The sequence below is a fragment of the Solea solea genome, chromosome 5, assembly GCF_958295425.1.
Source record: "Solea solea chromosome 5, fSolSol10.1, whole genome shotgun sequence".
Taxonomy (NCBI): Eukaryota; Metazoa; Chordata; class Actinopteri; order Pleuronectiformes; family Soleidae; genus Solea; species Solea solea.
Window position 1 is genome coordinate 29363903 of NC_081138.1, and position 19427 is coordinate 29383329.

General features: G+C 38.7%; 1 protein-coding gene across 1 annotated transcript; it reads right to left on the reverse strand.

The window, feature by feature from the left end:
• Window positions 1-325: 325 nt before the first annotated feature.
• rhcga (Rh family, C glycoprotein a) lies at window positions 326-5977 on the reverse strand. The gene is made up of 11 exons (XM_058630270.1): window positions 5674-5977; window positions 5015-5207; window positions 4509-4659; window positions 3231-3378; window positions 2975-3141; window positions 2753-2890; window positions 2331-2467; window positions 1745-1869; window positions 1542-1615; window positions 1347-1420; window positions 326-1274 (listed from the first exon to the last, which is right to left on the reverse strand). The coding sequence occupies exons 1-11, from the start codon at window positions 5897-5899 to the stop codon at window positions 1241-1243; spliced, it is 1467 nt and encodes a 488-aa protein (XP_058486253.1). The 5' UTR covers window positions 5900-5977; the 3' UTR covers window positions 326-1240.
• Between the last annotated feature and the right edge of the window lie 13450 nt (window positions 5978-19427).

Consider the following 19427-nt stretch of genomic DNA (forward strand, 5'->3'; position numbering starts at 1 on the left):
CAATCTTATTTTCTAAATTTGAGTCCATTTTACCTATCACTTTACCATTTTAGTAGCTTTACTAAAAATGATGAACATTGTTTACAGTATTGAGGAAGGGGGGGGAGATCTTTTTATCACATTTAAGACACTAATTATTGATATGTTTTATCTGATAGAATAAACATTAAACCTTTTGTGGATTAGCATTAAAAAAAAAAGAAAAACTGGGATCCGAACCTGTGTCCTCCTTGCTGTGAGGCAGCAATGAAAGACACCATACCACCGTGTGCCCCTGCCTCACGTGTCTCATTAATTATAATTCCACCTGAAACAAAACAACAGCTTACATATTATATGACTTTATTGTTTCATTTCAAGTTAAATTTGACATTTGGCTTTCTGTCTTTTTCCAAACCGAAACTACGGCGCACCGAGCAGATTATGTCACTATGTCCCGCAGACTGGAGACGGTTGCATCATGGTTACCATAGTTACTCCAAATGTGGATCTCGACAACAATCCAATCAGGCGACAAACTCGGTATAAAATAATCTATACACACAACTTACAAAGATCTATACAGCACTGTGCAAAAGTCTCAGGCCAATATTAGATTTGTTGTTGTTTAAGCAGTGATTTAATGACCATACACTATCGTTATTATTTCTCAATCGCTTTATTGGGACTCATCCAGAAAAAATATGGGGTAAAATGATGATTTTTTTTTTTTCTTCCAGAAAATATATCAGCTTCTACAGCCTTACATACACGTGTCGTATGAGTTCAACTCATGGACAACTTTCAGTCACATCATTCCAATCCATAATGCCAATAATCACAGAATTTGACACAAAAACAACAAATTTGATGGCGACCTGAGACCTTTTGCACAGTCCTTTGAAAGAGAGAGATTCGCTCTTTGTGACGTTATCAATGATTAGATGAATTAATTCCGCAGGTGTTTCAAAACCGAGAGGCATGCATCTCCAACGTCTCAGTTCGTCCCTGCGCTACACAAACCAAACACATCTTCTTAGATTCAAGAAAAGTTCACAATAAAATAATTACAACTTAAAATCTCATTTTCAACCGATTTAACAGGACAAAAACCAGACTGATTGTGTGGTGATTGCCATTGAATGTGGAGCCTCTTGTTGTTTTCTAGTGGCAGGCTCCGTCATTATTCAGTGTGTTGTTGTTTCACAGTTAGTTCATAGTGACATGAAGACGATGGGGGTTGATCTCCTGCTCTGCTGCTCTAACTCTGCTCCACAGAGAAGTTTGACTCGGATCTGTGCAAACAAACCACAGTTTAGGTGTGTGTGTGTGTGTGTGTGTGTGAGTGTGTTGTCATATGTACTTACATGTCCTGGTGTTTGTGAACCATGTGGTTGTTGTACTCCAGAATGGGATGGATGGACTCCTCTTCCTCAGGCACCTAACACACACACACACACACATAGTAGTGAGTTTTCTCACACACACTGTAAAAGCTGCAACCTCTGATACAACTTATAGGACACGAGCGCCATCTAGTGGCAGCAGAGGAGCACACTCACCTCCCAGTACACTTCATCATCAAAGCAGTTGTCATCAGCAGGGTCGCCCCAGATCGGCAACCTCAGGACTAAACCTGTGAAAGAAAAATCAGACAGGAATATAGATAGATAGATAGATAGATAGATAGATAGATAGATAGATAGATAGATAGATAGATAGATAGATAGATAGATAGAAAAGAAGACACTTCTTCAACACTCACCAACACATGCACCCCCAACAATTCCGAATGCGATCGACACACATGTGCCGGCAGCCTGGTAGCCTCCCTGTGTTCCAACAGTTCTGTTTGCGAACTTCCCTTCAAAGTCAAACGTGTTGATCAACCTAGACAAAAAAAAACAAAAAAAAAAACATTTTTAATGACAGATATTTTATAAAAACTGTAAAATCCACTTTCAGTTCATGAAAAACTGGAAATATTTTGGGGACTAAAGGCAAAAAGGTGAGTGGAGCTGATGTGAAAAGGAACTTAACATCAAATTATACAAAAACAGCCTTTCTGCATTTTGTGTCTGCACTGCATTGAACTTATAAATATAATTTACATAAAAGATAACGTAAAAACTCAATATTAAATACACAAAAGTGTGAAAGAAAAGGTTAAATGACTTCTCAGAATTTATATATTTATAATTAAGTTTCTGGAATAATCGGCCAGTGGAAAAATGACTACTTTCATTATTTCTATTATAGAATAGAAAAGAATATCTGATACAAATACACAATTCTGTGGAGTATAAAAATGTAAAATAGTGAACGTACATAAAGAGTTTCCTGTCACTTACCCCTCTTTACTATAAACAGCTTCTGTGGCTGATGCAGCAACAATGGCACCTATGAAGCCACCGAGCATCCCAGGCAGCGCGTGCAGGTTGTGGATACCACACGTGTCCTGGAGCTTGAGATATTTTTCTAAGAAAGGCTGAGAATGAGAAACATAATTACAGGTTCATTACTGATCTGGTAACCATGGATCACTCTCACCATTAGATGTCACTACTTCCTTCACACTGGACCTTTACCTGCCTTCTTTAACTTTCTCTAAGGAAAAACAATCTATTTCTAACCTCGTGACGATGGTTATCTTAACTGAAATATGGATGTTATGAAGCGTTTCATCGCGATAACCTTTTGGCCACAATGTCAGAAACTTTATCAAAGTTAAACAAACAAAAGGAAGAAAAAAAAACAGGAACCACTGCCGCACCGTGACAAACAGGTAACCGAAGGTGGAGATGATGCCGCAGGCGAAACCCACGATGAGCGAACCATAAGGAGTGATCATGAACTCTGCGGATGTCCCCATGGCAACGCCACCGGCCAGAGTGGCATTCTGAATATGCACCTGTCAGGTAAACACAATAAGAAAACAGGTTTTTAGTGACATGTGTGAGACACAGATTTGACCACTGCGTTTTTTAAACGTTACCATGTCTAGTTTCCCTTTCTTCTTAGACATGCTGGAGATGGCCACAGTGGTGAGCACAGAGGAGGCCAGGGCGAGGTAGGTGTTGATGGCTGCTCGGTGCTGTCCGTCGCCGTGGTCCGTGATGGCCGAGTTGAAACTGGGCCAGTACATCCACAGGAACAGAGTACCTGTTTAACGTGAAGACCGTTTTAACATACTCCAGAATCTAGAAACTCGGGGTATTTTGAACTTTTGAACGACAGTGTCAGCGACTCACCGATCATCGCAAACATATCAGAGTGGTAGACGGAGCCGTTGAGGCGACTGCTTTGGTGCAGCTTTGGTCGATATAGAACCCAGGAGATGGCCAACCCATAATATCCTCCGAAGGCGTGGATGACCATAGAGCCACCAGCATCTCTGCACTGTGGATACGTTAAGAATTCACTTGTGTAAATGAGGTTAAAAAAAAAAAGGCACAACAGCAGCAGGAAATTTAACCTTAACCCAGAAAATATAAATCAAATAATTGAATTATGATTTAAAGTAACTTCCTGTGCATTGCTGCCATTAGAATTCTCCTTCATCTAGAATGAACCGGAACATCCACTTTCACACTGAAATTATTGGGGTTTCCTGAGATTTTTGAACCGGAGTGAACCAGCGAAGTTTGTTCTGGGTTTTTCGTTGTTGTTGTTGTTGTTGTTTTGTTTTTCAACCCGTGTCACTGATCCATGAAACGTGGCATCACGAAACTTGCCAGAGATAAGAGGAAGACGAAAACAACGGCAAAATGGATGTCACTATGTTGACAGCGTTAATTCTAATGCTGTTTTTTATCTTTCAGTTGATCCAACTGATAAATTTAACACTGAGCTCTTCACCACCAACTTTCAGAAGTAAAGATACTTCTCTACATCTTCACGACATCTAAAAGTCCTTTTTTTTTTTAACCAATTCTGTGACTTTTTTGAGTTCAAGGTTTGACATCAACATTCAGGGATAAGATAGATAGATAGATAGATAGATAGATAGATAGATAGATAGTTCAGCAGATCCAGAATATGTTACAAGATAGAAACATAAGAGATAATATCTATGCCAACAGAGATGCTAATGCCTGGAAGCTGTCTGGAAATGACACATTGACCATTTGCATTGCTGACAAAAATTAAGCTTTTTTCAACAAAGAAGTGTCATTTAAATTTATGGGAGGAGAAAATTCTTTACATTACAAACATTCATGAATGACAGCTATGCTAATTGTAATGCTATTGGACACAATGTGTGTTTGCATCGCTGCCAAAAATGAAGCAGACGAAGGAGAAATAGTTTTGCGTTTCCATTGAAGCTGATTTTTTTTAAAAACACCTTGTGTAGTGTAGTCATTTGAGCTAGAATTGAATGCCACTGAAACAGATTTTAGCCGGTTTAAACCCAGGTTTAAAAAGGTTTTTGACCCCTGAGCAAACGCTCTAAACGATCAGTGGTGGCAGTCAGAAAATACAACATGTTTTTTGGTGGTCGGATGATCGTGTTTGTTGTTGAGACTCACATGAAGCAGACTGAGGATGATGTATTCCTCCACAGCAAACAGCGTGATGCCAAATAAGGTGACGACCATTAACTGGACAGGGCTGACTTTGCCCAGGAGAGCGCCGTAGGCGATCAGACAGCCGGCACAGCAGAAGTCGGCGTTGATTAGACTGTAGGAGACAAGCACACAGTTCAAATCAGTGGACACAAACATAGCAACGAATCCCCTATGAGGATCCGAAGTGAAACTTTCATTTCGTTTCATTTCAATTTCTACTTTGTTCTGATTTGGTTTGGCTTGTTTCACCTTTGTACTTTAAATCCAGAGATTATGAATGCTATCTGAAGTATGTGACGAGTGACTTGGAACTGGTCAGTCAAAAAGTCAGGTCTAACGCAGATGGTGTCATGTTTGGCCTCCAGCAAAATCTATCAATCTCACATTTCTACGCTCCACACCCAGACAGACCTGGACTGGTTTGAAGAATGCAGATCCACACCTATGCAGCAGCACAGTGGACTCACCTTTCAACTCCAATATAGATTTTTCCAGTGGTGTGGTCGAGCGAGTGGAACCAGCCCTGCATGAGAAGAGCCCACTGCAGACCGAAGGAGGCGATCAGAAAGTTGAAGCCCACGGCGCCGAAGCTGTAGCGTTTCAGGAAAGTCATGAGGAAACCGAAGCCCACAAAGATCATGACGTGGACGTCCTGGAAGCCTGGAGAATGGAGAAGGGCAGTAAAACTTGATAATGACGGGTGTGGAACTTATAATTGCACAACAATAGCAAGGTTTATTTTTTACGACCGTTAACGCTTCATACCTGCAATATAATTGTGCAGCTGTGACAAACATGTTTCACCATCTGCTTATTTTACCACTTAAATTTTGAAAATGGCGCGTTAAATTGCATATCCAAAGCAACTTAACAGCTGAAACAAAGTGCAGTACATTAGATATAGAATTTAATAATAAGAGATAAATAAAACATAGAAACACAAGACCTAAAATACCTAAAAACAAACAATAAAACGGGTAACTGTGTAATAACGTCTATAGTGTATATTACATTTTTAACCTTTTTATAACACTGTAGGCTACATGTCCCCACTATCTTATGTGATGTTTGCCATAATGGAAACATGTGATTTTGTGGAATCTGAGTGAATTCCTGCTGTACTTACTGGGATATCTGAAGTAGAAGTCGTTCTCCACATCGCTGGTGATGTTCTCGTGCTTCTTGAGTTCCAGCCAGCGTCCGGTGTCTGACTCCTCATCGTAGCGGATGAAAACTCCAAACAGCACGATCATTGCAATCTGCCACACAAAACACACGGCTGGCAAACTAATACGCACGTTGGGGTTCTTTGTACAAAAGAAATTCCTCAAGATGTCTAAACAGTTCCCCATGATGATGATGGTGGTGCTGATGATGATGAGGGTCCTCTGATGGCTGCTGGACTGGGTTCTTCTCCCAGCAGCATCTCAGCAGGTATTTATGTGACAGCAGGGGTGTGTCTCTCACGCACATGCAGTGGGTGGGAACTAGAAGTCCGTGAGCATGAAAACCACTCCTTCACTTGCAAGCATGTGTCCTCAAGGCCAAACGTGAATGCAGGTCCCACCACTGGAAACATAGATGCTGCACAGATTGTGTGATGAGGATGGCACAGCGTGTGCAGAGTTAATTCAGTATTACAAATCATATTTATTTATTTATTTGTCACGTCTCAATAATGGTAGCTGAATAATAATTTTAGAATTACCTCCGCCAGGTAAGTAGATATATATTCAGCTAGCTAGTTAGATACTTTGCTAGCTAACATGATACATAGATGCCATAATTTAACCCCCGAGATTGAAACACACATAAAAGTTGTCTTGGCACAGTGCATTTTTAATTGTTTTAATTGTTTAAGTGTTTATTTTATTTGGAAGTAAGTTATTTTCTGTTTTTATCTGAATCACATGCAGACATTTTAGAGATTTATTGGTGTGGTCTCTATATACAGTGTTATTTATTAATCTGATGGTTTATATACATATATGTATATATATATATATATATATATACATACTGTATATATAAACATATATACATATATACATATATAATACATATATATGAATACATATATATACATATATAATTGTTTTATTTTTTAGGTTGAACATTGCTTTTCTACTTCACACCTCAACACAGTAACTCAAAATCTAGGTTAAGTAGGTTTCGCTTTCATCTGCATGGGTTTGGTTTGTCCTTCTGTTTGTAACTTCCTGTTGACACTTTTTGACGGATCAATCCAAATCCTTTGTGATGGGTAGTATGTTGCCATTCAAATAGTCAATTTAGTCAAAAAAAAGAAATATCAAATTTTCAAAATTGTATAATGAGCAAAAGCTGATTTGGTGAATTTTCAAGAAAGTAAAAAAAAACCTAATTTCTGGGGAAATTGTTCTTATTTTTTTCTTTCTAAATAAAACTTTAAGATTTTTTTTTCCTTTTTTCTTTATAAGATATTACAGCGTACACTAAGCTTTAATTACCAGTAAGAAGCATGTATTCACTACTGATGTGTAATAAGGATGTGTTTAATACAGATTATGTGCGCAGCCATGGCAAAACTTGCAAAGAAGAAGATGTGAAGATTTGAAGAAGATGTGGCCATTTGAATGTAGGCACTCCTCCAACTGTTTTAGGGAGAATTTTAGCCTCAAAGATGTACACATCCTGGGAGCCAAGAAACAGTATCATCACATTTATATAGTCCAACCGTAAGGCACTGATAACAGGTTCTTTGTGTGATGACCAGACTCAACTTTGCACCTAAATACTACATCCTGGGGGAGTTGGCGCCAATACCTGCAATAGACAAAGGGATGTGAAACATACGCTGGGGGGTGTTCCTCAGGTATAAGTGGTTAGGTCTTCCCCATGCTCGGGGTCTTTCTTCATTTTTAACCGCTCGCGTGTTGATTGACCTTTTCTTTGCAAAGAAAATAAAACCTTGTTGGCCGGCAGAAGTCTCTATTTCATTCTTCACCAGCAGCAGAGTAAAACTTCCACAACACAATGTAACCCCATCCAGGCCACGCAGATGTGGTCCATGAGCACAGTAGAAGTGAGATCAGCGTCAGCATGACCAGACGTCTTCATTAAGAAGTACAGCCAAAGATTTGTGCTGCAACAGCCACGATTTACTTTATGTGTGTTTCCTTGTCAATCTTCATTCGAAGCAGCAGTAACAGTAATAAGCAGCAGCTGCATATTAAGTAGCCATGTGTTTCCTCTGTGAGGAGCAGCTGATTGGCCGAAAAAACAACGAAAAAAAAAACTGGAATGTGATATCGCCATTTACGGCGCTCAAACAACCCTAATTCAAAGTTTATGGTTTTGTAAATCTATTTTCTTTGTTTGCTCGGTTTGCGTTGGGCCGACTTGTTGCTGCTGCAGCTGTGGCGGGTCACATATAACTACACACGATTGGTGTTTGTGTGCGTGCATGAATGTGTGCGTGTGCATTAGTGTGTGTGTGCAAATATAAGAAATTCTAAGGTGAAAATAAATAAATTCTTAAAATCTGCTTAATCAAGTAGACAGAGTAAATTTGTATAAGTAAATGTGTCTCAAATTAAATAATACCAAGGGCATTTTTGCCTATTTTGATACTATTACTAATGGAAATCCAAAAAGAGAATACAACCAAACCTTTCCACTCGGTGGAAGCACCCCATAAGTCAACCAATGTAACGAGAGATGCATCCAAACTGATTGGGAGGTCCTTCATCTTGCAGCCAGAGACAAAGACCCTCAGAAAAACACAACCAAAAAAACAACCAAGGATTTCATCAAAGAAGTGCAAGGTTTTAGACTGAGTGAAGTCTAGAGTGAAGGAAGAATAGTCGACTTTCTGAACGGAAAGTGTCATCACAGCAGCGTTTGATTAAACACTGTACGTTATGATCACAAATCATCTAAATAAAGACAGACTGTTGTTTCAATATGGGCACATCTCACAATAGCCATTATGAATAGCTGTCACTCAAAAGCCATCGATGCAGAAATGTTACACCATTGTGTTTAAATATTTTTTGTTGCGTCGTGGTTGCACATGTGACAGAGGGACAGATCGTATCTGTACAAACTATTTTAAATATGTCCCCTGTCACATGGTGCGCCTCGCTCTTGGGCCCACAGAGTCGCGGAATGATGCCACTGGAGATATAACGAGCTGCTGTCAATCTACACGTCACCGAGACATGGCTCAGTGCACCACAGCTATTAAAAAAAAAACAAAGCTGTTCATGTATCTCCCTTTTTTCTGTTTGCTCTGGCCTTGTTGTGGAAATTACAGTAAGTATGGCAGCAGGCCTACTGTCATTGATAAATTAATAGCAAAAAGTGTCTGCACACCAATTAAAAAGCCCTTTACTCTTTGTGGTAATTCACTTTTTGGGGTGGGAGCATCATCTATTGCAGACACTTTTTGCTATTTAATATTTTGTCAATCCGGCCCAGCATCCAGTATTTATATATAATTTATCTTAACGGTGTTCCCCGTTGCCTGTATATCTGTTGTCCCTGAGCAAGAAGCAGAGGGAAGTCAACAGTCGAATGAAAACACACTTTCACAACTGGAGAAACTGCAGTGGCATTGTTGCCCTCTGCCAGTCAATCTGAGGTAAATCCAGCGTGCTGCATTGACCTGGTATGAATGAGAAGTTGAAATGATGAGTTTAAGCATGAGTTCCCTGCAAAAGGAGGGATTGAAAGTAGTGTACATCTTATGTCTTATGCATACATCCTTTATGGCTGCCGCAGCAACCTAGAGAGCGAAACACACTTTGGACACAGCACAACCGCACATGACCTCACCAAATCAGGTTTTCTAAGCTTATCGGATCAGAAACTGACCTGACTCACCGACCAACTGTCTCGTCTAGTCTTCCGCATTGATTTCTATAGCAACAGGCCACGCCCGGAAAAACAAGACGTCTAAACAAAACTTTCTTCTCATTTTTAAACTGACGTCTGCCACCGTGTCGGGCGTTGGACGTGCCTCCAATTGATTGTCGTTCGAGTCGATATGTGGTTTGAAATCGGCTTTGGAAAAATCGGATCGCATGTGTTTATCTGTTTATCCAAAATAACAAGCTAGATGCAAGCGGGCTATGCTTAAAAATTCTATCAAATTGACTATTCACTGGAAATACACTTGCTTTGTTGAATTCATGACAGCCCTCACAGTAATTCAGCACCACTCTCTCTCTAACTCACTGTGTTACATGTATATTCACATACGGTTGATAGCTTAGTTTAGCAGTTAGCTTAGCAAGTGGCTGCTTCGTGTGTGGGGGGAAAAAAACAAAGCCAAAGTCATTTAACTGGTTTACCTGTTTAATCCAAGTTCAGTAAGACATCACTTTGTGTTTCACTTTGAATATGAAAGTGCAAATTAACACTAGGCCACTTTTGAAATTTTACTGCTCTCTAAGGTTTTTTCTAAAATCAAAAACAAGAGTGACACTGGTTTGGTGTACTACTCTGAGGTGGTGGGAGGGGGGTCTGAAATCCAATTCAGCTCAGGGCCACATAAAAGCTTGGGCTGGCTCTGCTGTGAGCAGCCTAATCTGCTGATTTGAACCAGCTGTGTGTGGCACCTGCAGTTAGTGGTTACTATAGCGATGGCACCTCCTGAGATAGGGCAGGGCCAAACATAAATGTACAGAGAGCTCAACTGATGTGCCCAAAACTACTTGTTTTAAAGCAAAGACCGTAGTTTGCATTGCTGAGATGTCTTCATTGTGAGCGTTACGACACTTAGCTGAAGACCCTGATATAGGTTTTGTGAAGATAGAGTCAAAATGGCTGTTTTAAAATTGGGGACTTTTGCATTTTTGACCAAGGGTGGGAGAGGTCTGGATGGTTCTCCTCTCACTCAGAGAGTCACAGTTCAAATTCTGTTAGTCACTGATATCTCAAACTGAAGTGTTCTGGCTCCAGGCTTCAAGGCAAATGTTTTACCTGACTTTTTCAGGGTAAAGCCAATACAATGTAAAGTTTGAGTTATCTGAACGTGTTGCTCTTCAGTTAAAATCCTCCTGTCGAGCAACATTTGCAACCATCTGCAGAACGCCAAAATACAATGGAAAGTTTTTTGATGAATTTACTAAACTATTGTCTATTGTAGGCATTGATTTTGACTGTGCTATTTCAGTGGGTGACTAAAGAACTCTGTATCATCCAGGATAAGTTTCATATTTGATTTCGAGAAAAGTTGAACCTCTCTCCCTCCACCACATAGGGTGTGATGTCATCACCGCTTTGGATAAAAGCGTCTGCTAAATGACATGTAATGTAATGTAAAAAATTCCATGAATATTTTACCGTTTTTCTGTGTGTTTTCATGAGGACGAGGAGTATTTTTCAAATATATATCCATGACACTACCTGGTGTTCGTTGCAGTCGATTTCACTGCAGAAGCAAACAAGGAAACAATCCATCATTTATGCTGGTGACACTTTGTGAAAGTTGTGAGATACTTTACAAAAGAGGAGAGGCTGCTGTTTTGGGAATCCATTGTGATTCATCTCAGACATACCGTTCCATTATGCAGTCTATAGTGTGTTTAAAATGTGATTCCATTGTGTTAAAGTGGTCTTGTCATCAGAGCTTCAAATTACATTTTAATTTATTGTTTTTAATATGTCAACTGTTCTGCAATTACACTGCGACTCAATCCACCTGGAGCCGCTGGAGGAGAGTGTGACTAATCAGCCTGGAACCCTACAGGTACAGTAAGTAAAAGATGCCACAGAGATACGAGCGCGTCAGCCAGTCGGCCAGTGAACGCACACTCCTTACGGTGATCTGACACTTAGATAACCCCCTCGGTAGCAATGTTATGAAGTGCAGCAGAGACAGAAAAACTTCACTTTGACAAACAGCATCTTTGTGCCTCACATGATTCATCATTTGTGCACATGTCACACGCCATCATGTGCCTCAGACAGTCGCACAGGTGAACGAACAGTCAACACCGTCACATCTTCTGTGGCATTTCTTTAACTCCGTGAAACAATGTTGCCCTTTTTCGGGCCTCTGTCAACATAGCCTTTCCAGGAACGTGTTTATTTATTTTTTTTAATTTCTATTTCAAATACTGATTTAAGGACTTTAAAACTTATGACCATGCATATGGTGTTTTATTATTCTATATATTATTTATATATATTATTTTTTTTTTTTTTTATGTAACTTGAGTATTAGATTAAAGAAAGAATTTTTTTGTGTTTAATGTTTTTTAATATTTATGTGTCATTCAATTTAACGTGAAATCTTAGACCTTTTAAATTCTCAACATTTCCTTTATTTACCAGTCATTCTATACTCAATCAGTCCTTATATCTAAATAGTCAGCCCGCTGTATCATTTTACATATCACTACCACCACTATTTGTAGTGTTCTACTATCAAATTTATTGGAATAGCACTTTTTGAAACACAGTTACAAACATCATTCCAGAATTAACAGAATAAAACCAGAGATTAAAATAGTAAGGCACTCTAAAACAATAACACAGACAACGGAGAATTCGCCAATAAAAGAAAGTTAAAACTCAACACGGGCCTTTTTATTCTGAATAAACAAATATTCATTCATCCTATATGACATAGGATAAGGAGCTCAGTCTAATTTAACCTTACCAAGTCAAACCAAAACTAGCAAAGATAACAAAGCCATGTTAAGGACTTAAACCTTTGCTGCTCGTTAGAATGATGTCACATTTACTCACCAACAAACAGCCTGACTGCTGTAAACACATCTCACCCAGAAAACGACCCAGTGTAGCTTAGCCAGATAGATAATCAACAGGAACAGAGACAAAATGTAAACACTGTGTCATACGTGTGTTTCCCAGTCGAGAAGGGCGCTAGCAAACTACTGCTACCTACCTAATACGTTGTTTAGCGTTGTTGGCTTGCAAGCTTGGCTACTTACTTGGCAAATTATTTGAATTATCAAGCAGTAATGACGGCAGTAACACGCACAGACATTGAATACTACTGAAAGATGGCGATCTTGAGCCAAATCACATGCCGTTCAGTCGTATTTCAGTTCAGTGACTGTGTCAGACTGAGTCTGTGCTCCAGTCATGCAGGAATCACTGCTAATTCATCTTTTTAATGATCTGATTCTAATGATTGCAGTTTTGCTTTGTCCTACAAAGTAATGGAAAACAACGTGTCTGATACTAAACCAGAGAAGAGTTAAGTAGTGCTAGAAATGTATAATGGAAAAGTGCCAAAAGAAAGATACATGGCATTATTTGCCAAATTATATATATATATATATATATATATCCAATTTCAATTATATTTAATGCATTTTCCAATAAATATAACAAATGTCCCCACCTTTTATTTGCAAAAACAAATTGCTTGAGTGCAACTTCTGTCATTATTTGGAAAGCCTGGCCCTGGATGAAAGGATTTCTTGCATACCACGTTGACTAAACCACTGCATTCATCTAAAGTGAACTGCAAATTCTGGAGAAAGTTTCCAAAGCCTCAGGGAAAGCCTCTATTATATGCACTCACACTGACTAACCACAATATTCAAACAAGTTAGCAGTAGCACTTATGTTGTTGTTTATGGATGCTTTAAGTTTGTTTATTTTAACCATATTTAAAACTTGTTTCGTACCTTCAATTATACTCCAAAGTCAAAAGCACAATGATCAGCCTCAACGGTCAAATGAGTTAGCACCCGTGTATTTTTCGTAAGTAGTTGTAGAGACAAATGGTGCAATAACTTAATACAGATTATATAAATAGACTTTGGCGCTTGGTGCTCAGTGGTGACTTTTCCTGACTTAATATCAGAACTGCAGTGTATGAGAATATATCATTACATTTATTTGACCATCTTTTAGTAAACACTGGGTGATGAATTAGATGACACAAAGAGGGACGTCACAATCCTCGATAATGGGGGAGTGTAGTCTTTACACAATGTTTCAGATTCATATTTTGATTGTCAAAAACATCATGAGACACTCACAAGACAAAGTCACAAAACGTGCTAAACCGGTGGCGGCAGTACCAATTACAAAGCAGGTGAGCAGTCCCTCATAGGGGCCACAAGACATAAATTACACAATGTAGTCACATGTCGACAGGCGCTGCGCTTACCTCATTACGCGAATATCTCATTTAAGAAAAGAATTTGACCTTGCAGTAAGGCCCTGACTTGGCATGTGTTGACATTCTCCACAAATGTGAGAACGTTTTCTACTCACCATCTCAGCAATATTACTGGTCTAACAGACTTTTCTGCAAGAACTGGCTAATCGCTGACTGACGATGCAGATGTCGAAAAATAATGCTGCTTGGCAACAGGAGCAACTGTATCATTATTTCTCTGTGCATGCAACAGACATGGCTGGAGGCATCATGTTTTCAAGGCAAACGTCCCTTCCACTGACTGAATGGATGCATGTCCCGTGACCACACAGGATCAGATGTGGCTTCTCCCACACTTAATTCAAATACGCACTGATGTCATGTCTGTTCAGGAGAATCTGTGTGTGCACACGAGTGAGAGAGAGAGAGTGAAAATAATACTCTACTCTCGCTGCTATAACATGAAGTAAGCTGTTAATATTGTAGCAGTGGGTAAGAATAAATCAATGGGTCAGTGGTCTATCTATCTATCAGCTGAAGAGACAGAGAAACCATCCTAATGCCGTGTTTCCAGCGAGTGGAACATATTTTTTTGTTTCCATTAGGAAACGTACTAAACGTAGTAATGATACGGTACAGGTGAAGCTAGACCCCCGACAGAAAAGCTTGCTACCGGTGTTTCTTCAACACCCAGAGTCTATTCTTATATGAAGCTTGATGTCTTGTTGAGGCAGAGCAGTTGTAACGCAAGCCTGGCTCTGGCTTTACCCTTCCAAACCGTACTATACTGTACCATGATGGAAACACGCCATAAAATCAATTATCAATTATATCTTTATGGGTCTTGCTTTGTGCTCTGCATCACAGTTGGAATACAATAGGGCCTTCTTCAAAGTGAAGCATAGAATTGTGTCAAAATGTCTTGGTATGCTGAGGTGTGAAAATTGTTCTTGGAGATAAAAAGGCCTAGCCCAAAGCCTGAAACACTTGAAGTACTTAACAGATTTGGCCAAATGCATTTGCCTAATCTCCCTCGACAGCCAGATTGAGTGTTTGAGCTATGGGAGACGCTACAGAGTTCCTCTGGCAACAGGAAATCCAGGTTCCTGTGACTCTTGGGCTGCAGGATCCAGATCAACCGACCAGTCCCCAACACCAACTCCACAAAGTGGCGAGTGAGAGTTATTTCTAAAGTCATTAATGTAACCGTCCCAATTTTACTGGTTGTCTCATGTGTTTACAATTGTCTCTTATTCTACCTCTGGGTGTTGTTGTTTTTATCACAGTCTGTATGTTTTTCTATTCTATTCACCTTGTCTTTCATCTATCACATTGTGTCACATCTGCCACGTGTACCACTTTGTACCAATCATGTGATTTAATATAAACATGAGGAGATTATATCAAATTGAGTACATGCAAACAGAGAGGATTATCCATGCACTGAGCCAAGATCAGAGCCAGAGAGCAGTGCCAGCACCAGTCATTCCAGAGAACTCAGTGACAGTACACACCCATCACAACCCTGATGTTGCATGTCAGTGTCATTCAGAAATGTCACTTAGCTTGTCTGAGACTTCAGCCATGGGGCATCAATGATTCAGATAGCTCTCTGCTCTTACTTTAATGAAAAAAAGAAGATAAAACAACATTAAGCTATTTTTAGTCCAGCCACAGTTGCTTTAAGTTGTCATTTTGTTTTCGTTCCTAACTATAGGCAAGGAGCTGTTAGTGATCGTAAAGCAAAATAAAATAGCGCACAAGCCCTTTTACCATTTACAGTTCTTAGACACATTTTGATGGATCAATCAGAATTTTTAACCAAAACCTTTGGTAAGAATCTACCCACTAATGGGATGTCATACACAAATAATGAATCTTTCAATTAATTTCTATCTCTTATTTAATACGCAAAACTTTTTAAACTCATTAGATTTGGACATAATTTAAATTTAAATTTAATTATTTTGAAAGCCCTATTTAACAATGCCAGATGTGTATGCAATGCAATTCAAATTTGACATAGGAGGTCAGGATTGATAGATCAGGATGAACTTAGGTAAGCTGGTGAAGGCTATAAGCAAGTAAAGTTCTTCACAGATACAGAAGGTCTACTGGATCCAGTGGATCAAAATTAGGGGTGTCGTTATATCAACTGTAAATCGAATATCAACTAATAGTAACCGCGGCAACTGCTGATTTGGGCGACACATTGAGAAAACCCCACATAGGTCATGTCGAACCACAGTGTGTAAACTATGTTATGTCTCCACATGCATCATGAGGACATAGACGTAACTACAGAAACAACTCTTCTAGCCATTGATCATGGGTAGTAGGAGACATTTGCCAAACTTTACGTAAACCACATTATTTGGCACAAGAAAATTGCATATTCTGATAAAGGCTTTGACTACAACAAAACCAGTCAATCGACTTCATGCTACCAGATGAATAGCTATTACTGAACATTAGTAAAGCATGAGCCTGTACTGATATTTCCCTGTCAATAAACACTTAAAAGTCTTGTCAACATCTGTCAGATTGTAAGAATGGAAATTGTTTAATTTTTTTAATTAATTTGTTTAATTGCTGCTTTTTAATTGAGTCAGCTAGCCAAAATAAAGCCAAATGTCCCACAGCGGCACTGTGAAACAATAAGCCTTTATCTCCTCTCTGGATTATTACTAAATGTGGCTGTACGTCTCTTAAAAATGCAAATTTGGCATTAGACTCTCCCCTTTCTGTTTTTAAATCTCCTCTTTTTCATTGGCCTTTGACACAATTTAATATTTTACTTTATTTGATTTAATGTGTTTTATTGTATGGCTGTTACTTTTAGCCATGTTTTATGTCTTTTATTTATTTTTCTGCACGGCACTGTGGTTGTTTTAAAGTGCCTTATAAATTAAGTTGAATTAGTGGTTTGGAATGCATGCTGTCTTCAAGCTAAAGTTTTTAATTAATGTGCATACACAACCACCATTATTAACACTGTCACATAATTACTTAAGTCCTATGCAATGCCTTAATTACCCAAGGTGTGTGTTTGTGTGCACCCATGATGCTTGTTATAGTCTTTATTTATGGTTACAGCAAAGGGCAAAAGGTATTGGTTTCATCTAAGAGATAAAAACAGCACACACAAAAATAAAATAAAATAAAGAAAACTACGCAGACTTAATGTATAGACTGTGGCGTCAATTACTACAACAGTAAGCGAATTATATGTTACCAGACAATAATGATCAAAAACATGACTGGCTTTGCTAACAGGTCCCAGGCAATAAAAAAAAGTGCCATTGTTTTTCTAATTAGATTTTACTTTACGTTTGTTAAGTGATAGTGAGTTTTCCATTTGCTTGTAAGTGTTTTTTGTTACCACTGTGGTAGCCTGCACAGCAGTTTTTAATTGTTTCCACTCAGTGTGCTAAGCTAAGCTAAGCTAAGCTAAACAGATCACTGTGGTAGTTAAAACTGTGTAGTATGGACATGATTATTTTTTTTCCACTTTGATTTCACTGTGTATTAAATATAATGTGGGTATTAGTGAGCTTTTCATGTGCTCATACATGTTTTGTTGTTGATGTTCCATCAAGCCTGCTTAGATTTTTAGCATTCTTTTCAGTATGCTAAGCTAAACTAGTTGTTTGCTGTAGCTTCACATTTACACTTCACATAATTCATACATTTACACTTCATGTAATTCAATGTATAATTACTCAATGTATAATTATTGTTCTTTTTTTTGTATAAATATCAAGTAGTTCAAGGATTTCAACATTTGTGAACAACAATGCAGCACAATGACGTATCGATAGTGGCTGTAGCATATTTCTGAGTACATAATAAAAATGATTGTGGACTTAATTTGCATTTGCTCACCACAGGTTTACCACAGGTGTCCCAAACATATTTCTGTCATCACACCACTGGCTGTGAAATCCTGTATGGACAAGGACAGGTAGGTTTACATTCTTAAATTTGATGTCAATGAGTCACCAATGCTTTTCCACTGTGTTCTGCAGATTTTAACTTTCTTTTTTTTTTTCTGTAGAAAAATTATCTCAGTATATTTAACTACCTAATTAGCACTATATTTGACATTCATTTGATGTTTAATTTTCTTTTTAAGTTTAATGCTATTCTGGATCATCGTTCTAGAACTTTTAAGTTGTCTTATTATGTTTCTGTACTGTTTCTGTTTCATGTTTAAACTGTCTGCTGCAAGATAACTTCCTCCTGTGGGAGGATAAAGATCTGAACTAACTGTGAGTTTCCTGGAAACTAACTATTCCTGTTGGGGGGAAAGATTGCAGTCAACATTGTACATGAAGCTGTCTTCATTGAACTTTCAAGTGTTCAATGCATTAGAGCTTTGAGATTATTACAAAAAATATATCTATGATTATGAAACAAACTGAAGCTCAGCAAGGGGCGACTGACTTGCCTAAAAATGTCCATCTACATTTTCAAGTGGATGACGATCAGCAAAAGAAAATGTGAATTTATTTGTCAAACAACAATTGTCAGTGCAAAATGTGGGTGTTGATGAGATAGTTAAGTATTCTGCAGAGGAAGCTAGGCTGTGCATTGTCATGTATCACATGATTGAGCAACATGTAATCCTGCATTACAGACATTTGGACATCAGGATTTTCTAATCTCTTACTGTAAATCATGACAGAATGTTCCTATGCTGCAGCGTCATGGATGTTTTTTTACATTTTCACATAATGATGTCCTCATTTCTGAGAATTTTCCCAACCTTTTCATTAACATTTACGTGTGTAAGTTTTCATTAATTTACCAAACATTTCGCTTACCAATTCAACGTAGTATTAGGCGATACAGATGCAACTGTAAATGAGTTGCCATCTTTAAAAAGTCGAAGTAGAATGTTTGGGAACCTGTGTTTTGGTAAATCCATAGAATTCATCATCAGTGGGGTTTTCATTTTCTCTATCATGATTGAGTTTAAGCTTCAGATTTTCTCTGTAGCCCTACAGTCTGCAAGTGGTTTGGGAAATTAAAATGATTCCATCATTTGTTGCTGTTTCACACACACACACACACACATCTCCAGGTTCATGCAGCTATCTTCCATTGACATCTATTCATTTGGACAGCCTTCACAAAACTGTATCCCTAACCACAACCACATCAAGGTAATTCTTACCATTAACCTAACCACAATTCAAATGTTAGACAGACTTGAGTACTGCTGTTCAAGTTCAGTGTTGGTGCCAGAAAAGTACAACTACAAGCACGTACACACACACACACACTGATATGTGGGGGCACATAATAATCAGGTCAGAAGTGAGACAGTGATTTAAAGAATGCTTTTCTGCCTTTTCATTTTAAGTAGTCACATTAACATTGGCAACATATCAAAGTTTCCCAGCAGCTGCCAGAATCTTCTAAGGTGGAGTCTTTTCTGGTGTGTTTGCGTGACACGAAACGGAGGCTCAATTAATACATCTCAAGCATCAATATGACAACTTCGACAGCTTCCTTGAGACTCTTGAGATCTTTAAGTGTTTAAAATGTGGGAGGTGAATTTCCAGTTCCTCACAGCAAGAGGGTTGCTGGTTCCAAAAACATGCAGCGGTTAATTGGACACTCTGAATTGCCCGTGTGTGAGAGTGGATGGTTGTTTGTCTCTGTGTGGCCCTGCGATGGACTGGCGACCTGTCCAGGGTGTGACCCTGCCTTTCGGCCTATATGTCAGATAAAGTGGTAGATGA